Genomic DNA, 6,401 nt, shown 5'->3' with positions numbered 1-6,401 from the left:
ATTTTTATAGTAGCAATATTTCTGCATAGTCTGCATATTAATCAATAAACAGACAGAATACCTATACACACTTTTATTGCTGCAACAATAAAAACATGCACTGTTATTATTATAAATAATGATCATTTGTCAGGTATTGCCAGTATACAGTAGAACACACAATTTGAAATACTGTATCACACAATGCAATGCACCTGACTTGACCCGACTTCAGTGTGACAAATGAACCGGAATCTCCTTCTGACGCAGTACTCAGCCCGGCAAATGTTAAATCATCACTGAAAGAAAAATCCTGTATGCCTCTCACTATATTCATTCAGGCTTATACTGTTTCAAACATTTATCCTTTCATAGCCTACTACTTTTTACATTAGGCAGTTCTGATGCACACTAGTATTCATTCCAAACACACAGCAGGAAAGATCCTTTATTAAACTCCTGTGTTTCTGGATAAAGATAGTTGACTATTCCCTCACTGACTAAACCAGAGGTTCATTTAACACACAAGGTCCAAAGAATGTTAACTACAACACCACACACACTAAACCGTCCCTTGTTTCCATAGCAGCCCCAGTGCAGCGCTCAGGTCCTGAGGCAGATCCGTTTCATATGGCTGACGGACTGTCAGGACTCCAGAGTCATGAATATTTCAGACACATATTCACACACACATACATACACATTTGTACTAGCAGGAAGACACTGTCTTTGTCTTCAGTATTGTTATCATATACACACTGTGAGACAGTGATGTCTGATGTCACACTCACACCTAGTGAACTGCCTACCTAGAAAGCATTTTTAGGCATTATAGGTGTCTAAACATTCAGAAGCACACAAGAATATTATCTATGTAAGCAGCACACTAACGCTTTATCTCAATTTGCATAGTTCACCCAAAAATTTAAATTTGCTGAAAACGTAATCAACCCTTAGTCCAGTAGTGGGTAAATGGGTTCAGAATGAGCTAGCAGGAAGACACTGTCTTTGTCTTCAGTATTGTTATCATATACACACTGTGAGACAGTGATGTCTGATGTCACACTCACACCTAGTGAACTGCCTACCTAGAAAGCATTTTTAGGCATTATAGGTGTCTAAACATTCAGAAGCACACAAGAATATTATCTATGTAAGCAGCACACTAACGCTTTATCTCAATTTGCATAGTTCACCCAAAAATTTAAATTTGCTGAAAACGTAATCAACCCTTAGTCCAGTAGTGGGTAAATGGGTGCCGTCAGAATGAGAGTCAAAACATCTGATAAAAACATCACAATAATCCACAAGTAATCCACACCAATCCAGTCCATCAATTAACATCTTGTGAACGGAAAAACTGTGTTTTTGTAAGAAACAATCTGTTGCTTCCAGCTAAAATATGAGTTCTCTATTCTTAATACTGTTTTCCAACATGAACATGTTGTCAGGTCTGAATCAGGAGAGAAATCTGCACAGACCACACACTGTTTACAAGCCAAAAAAGACCAAAACAGCTCTAAACACATATGTAGGTGGATTTTGATGTAAGAGGACAACAGGAGATGGACTTTTTCACAGGAGGAAGCGTTATTATGTATTATGGACTCGTATTTTAGCAATGATCTGATGTTAAAACATCTTAATGATGGATTAATTTCTTACAAAATCTTACAGCTTTTGTTTTCACAAGATGTTAACTGATGGACTGGAGTGGTGTGGATTATTGTGATGTTTTTATCAGCTGTTTGGACTCTCATTCTGACGGCACTCATTCACTGCAGAGGATCCATTGGTGAGCAAGTGATGTAATGCTACATTTCTCAAAATCTGATGAAGAAACAAACCCATCTACATCTTGGATGACCTGAGGATGAGCACATTTTCAGCAAAGTTTCATTTTGGGTGAACTATTACTTTAAGTGTGAGCCACTTGTTTACCTGAGTGTATGATACATCCTGTTGAGGATGTACTGTAACATGTAACCCCAAATGTGAAGATAAAGTACAGAAACAACCATTTACATCACATATGCCCTTGTGAATCACTCTATATTGGGGCTGCGCGCATTCGGTGACCCAATTCTAAAGCGGGAAACTCAACCCAAGCAGCGCGTTTGGGTTTGACCTCCTTCAGCGCTGCGTTTCTTCATGACTACAGATGATTTCAGAATGTACGCGGAGGCTCGACAAGCACAGCAATCGAGTATCAACAGAATGAAAGCTTATTTTAGACAGTAACAAGATTAGCGTTGAATGCAGCTGAGATGAAAACGGTGCAAATCGGATCAACGCAAACATAACTGATGCAAACTTTCCCGAGCACATGCAAAACAAACCCGTCCCGAACGTAAGGCTGGTATGACACATCTGCCGTTAATGCAGAGACGATTGTCTACACGCAGGTTTATTGTTCTTGTAGAGGCCATCTGAACAATGAGTGTGCTGTGAGTGTTCACATTTAAGGCCAAATGTTTTGGAAGAGACAGACAAAAAGATGCAGTTTTGTGTGGGCTAGAAGACAAAAGAAACCTGAAATGTCACCTTACAGATATGCAAGTGAAACCTACAAGACAGCACATAAGTGAAACAAAGTAAAGCACACTTACACAAAAAACACTTTTACAAAAAACATACAAGATAAAAAAAAAAGATTATTAAGAAATGATAAATAAGAAACCAATTAGGGCTGGATCAGAATATTCGATTATTCGAATATTCGTTCGGTGGGTTGGCATTCGATTTTCAATTTTGAGATTCGAATATTCTTTTCTTTTTTTCCGAACACCTGGCATCCCCCGCAAAATGGTTCTCATTCGCGCTTGAATATGAATCGCCCATGAGTGAACGTCATAATTCAGTTAATCTGGAAGAGAAGACAAAACTGCCAAAGACCTTAGCTGTGTGGGAGCACCTTAAATTGAGTGAGGACAAGACAAAGGCAGTAGAGCCCTGCACGGACCTCAAATTTAGGCCCTAGCCCGGCCCGAGACGCTCAGGCCCCGGCCCTTGTCCGACAGCTTATCAGAATTACCGGCCCGGTCTTTTTTTTCCCCTTCTCCCAAAACAGCTTATACTACTCTTTCAGCTATTAAAATAGTTCAGTTTTGTATGTAATGGCAAAATGATTATATTTCATTTAGTTTTTTTATTAAGTTAATTTAGAAAAACGTTTGGAGCATTTTTCGTTCTTTAAATATAAGTTTTTGTTTTTTAAAGTAACGACCAAGCGGCCAACGGCAGACAGTGAGCCTGCTTGATCAATTTAGCCTTCTCAAATCATCACGACTTGCCTAAAATAAAATCTATAGATATAAAACAGTTCAAGCATATCACAATGTTATTTGATGATGCAGCAATAAAACTGCTTGTATAATTTAATGCAGGTGTTTTTGAACTTTGCTGATTTAAAACATGATCAAAATACTATCTATTTTGATGCCAAAATTTCAAATAAGAGAGGAAGTGACAAATATCGGTATCGGAATCGGCCAATAAGTGATTGTTAAAATCGGTATCGGTATCGGCCCCAAAAAATCCTATCGGTGCATCCCTACTCTACACTTCTAAACACTGTTGTGTCTGTGCAGGTGTTGCAGATGTACCTGCCGTTCTGTGGCATCGCCATCTCAAACGCCCAGCTCTTCGCTGCCTCCAGGAAAGAGTACGACAGGAGCAGGGTAAGAACACACTTACTTCAGCACTTCATTAAAACCGTATTATATCTCTGCACCCCTCCTACTGTAACAAGACAGCGCTGTGTGTGTGCGCGCTGTAAATGTCATGTGGGTGTTTATTACGTAGTATGTGTCTATCTGTCTATTGATCTTTTGCTTCCTACACACTCTGTTCCTGCATCGAGAGGTTTTGAATCAAGAAGAGATGTGTGTGTGTGGCTGGGGAAGCATAAATCTGAGTCGTGGCATCCTTACAGCGTCATCAACACATTTTAAATATCGATCACCGAGGAACATAATGCGAGACAACAAGAACGAAGAAGAGAGAGAATGAGAAAGATATAGGCAGAAAGTGAGGGACCTCAAGTGATCATTCAGCGTACATGCGGCTTGCGCTATTTTAGAGTAAGCCATAATGGTACTCGCTCTGTTAACATGGGTGAACTTGAAAAACTACTGTTGGCAGACATTACCATATTTTCTGTAAGTCTCCCATCATAGATACACACAGTGGAGGGAGTTTACTAAGAATGAATGGTGCCTGCTTATAGCATTGGTCATTTGCACACACTTGATGTTTTAGCAGTCAGTTCACTAAAGGAATTATGCAAATCATGTATAACAGTGCAAAGACATCCAAAAAGTTAAGGCTGAATTCATCTTACACAGCGCGATTCTGAGTGCTAGCTTTTGTAGTTCGCTTCAGATTACTATAATTTGGCATATTTTACTGAGACTTTATCACCTGAATCGGCTGGATAAACCCTCGTGAAAAAGAATACTTTACTGTAGTATACTTTCAAAAACAGCATTTACTATGTAAATAATATATTTAAAATGATATACTTAAGTGTTGACTGAATGTGATGTTTTCAGACACTTAATTCCAACTGAATTATAATATATTATAGATTACATTTCCATTAAAAGTAATTAGCTGAACTTTAAAGTGCTTTTTTGACCTGCTTAAGAACAACTTAAGTACATTTTTATATGTAATTTCATAATTAATTATTTTGTCTCTGAAATATAGTTAAAGTACTGCTGCTAAAATATACTTTAATGCTATTTATATTGAAACTTGTTTTTCATGTATTTAAATATATTTGCAATTACATATTTGTAATGTTGCAATCTAGTACATTTAAAAATATATTAATGTTATATGCAATATTGAATAATATAACATTTGTAATTGCACATTTGTAATGATGAAGCTGCAATTTAGTAGATTTAAAACATACTAAATAAAATTTTAACTTGAAATGTAATATCAAGTAACACACCACAGTTAAAATTATAATCAAGTACTTTACATGTGCTTCAGTATGTTAGTCAACACATCAAAATAAGTGTACTTTAAAGCATGTCAAAAGATTATTAAAGGATAATAATTTAAAATGTACTTTAAAGTAAAACTTTTAATTTGACATTATTACAAAGTGCACTTTTTAAAAGTATATTTAAGTGTTTCATGAAACAGTAATGAAAGTGAACTCTCTTTAAGTACACTTAAGTGGCCTTTTATTTCATTAATATTATATTATCTTTAAGTTTATTTTTATGTACTTGAAGTACACTGCAAGTACAAATTCAGTACAATTAAATGCACTGCTTTTTCAAGGGTTTGCCCATTTATATGGCTCTTCTCCATCTTTTGATCATAATTTTATTAATTACTGCTGCCACAATCAATAGAATAATACCCCCAAATCCCTTTTAAACTAAATTCTGTCTCCATTAATTGGAACTGCATGGATAAAACACCAGTACATTCAAGAAAGAAAATTAAAATGGGTCTGAAATGAAATTATTACCCTAATTTCATTTCAGACCCATTTTAATTTTCTTTCTTGAATGTACATGATGACAGATTTTATGATTTCTCCCTTTGAACATGCAGTTGACCTGAAAGACATAACTGGCCATAGAATACGACACTTAACACTAATTCCTGCTTTAGGGCCCTTGCAGAAACACACCAAATGCCATGCGTACTTCAGAATGCAACACATGAATGCATTGACGCATGAATTCTACTTGAATTTGCATTCATATACTTGTGTCAAGTATGTTTCGGGCTTTTCTCTGTGTGTGTCCGTGTGTGTAGGCTCTTCTAGAGGTTGTGAACGATTTGTTCGAAGAGCAGACCGATTTGGAGAAGATCGTGAGGAAGATCATGCATCGAGCTCAGACCCTGCTGAAGTGTGAACGCTGCTCCGTCCAGCTTCTGGAGGACATCGAATCTCCAGTACGCTCTGATCCTTCCTCTTCCTCCCCATCCCCTGCCTGCTGCATCTCTCTAATACTGCTCGCTTTAATGTCTCCCGCAGGTGGTGAAGTTTACCAAGTCCTTTGAGCTTCTGTCACCCAAGTGCAGCGCCGACATGGAGAACAGGTGTGACTAACAGCAGGTTAAACACACACATGCTAGCAAAAAAGTCTACACAATAACACGCTCTTTCACACAAACATACATCTACTTTATATAACCTCAGAGAGGAGTTGAGACCCGGCAGCGCTGCTGTAGCGCTAATGAGGCCATTTCAGAGTGGCAGTGTTTGTTTGCTGTTAACTGCAGCAGACGGCATGTGCTGATGTGTTGCCCCCACATTGACAACTGTTTCTCTGCTACGACCTCTAATACACACACACACACACACACACCGCTTGAGAGAGATATGTCAGTCTCAGTGCCAGCAGGAGTGTTTGCTTGTGGCGTGTGTGTGTGATTCTTTGTTTGAG

At 37.9% G+C, this 6,401-nt stretch overlaps 1 protein-coding gene across 1 annotated transcript; it reads left to right on the top strand.

Moving 5' to 3' along the window:
* Positions 1 to 3,569: 3,569 nt before the first annotated feature.
* On the top strand, positions 3,570 to 6,064 carry LOC107746422 (dual 3',5'-cyclic-AMP and -GMP phosphodiesterase 11A-like; the record flags this gene model as incomplete). Its single annotated transcript, XM_016560644.1, has 3 exons — positions 3,570 to 3,659; positions 5,767 to 5,907; positions 5,990 to 6,064. Coding segments are annotated over 3 exons (306 nt in total), but the record flags the coding sequence as incomplete, so codon positions are not given.
* Between the last annotated feature and the right edge of the window lie 337 nt (positions 6,065 to 6,401).

Source organism: Sinocyclocheilus rhinocerous, unplaced genomic scaffold (genome assembly GCF_001515625.1).
Source record: "Sinocyclocheilus rhinocerous isolate Xijiao unplaced genomic scaffold, SAMN03320098_v1.1 scaffold77, whole genome shotgun sequence".
Taxonomy (NCBI): Eukaryota; Metazoa; Chordata; class Actinopteri; order Cypriniformes; family Cyprinidae; genus Sinocyclocheilus; species Sinocyclocheilus rhinocerous.
Note: the sequence above shows the minus strand (reverse complement) of the source record. Positions and strands in the feature narration are given on the sequence as shown.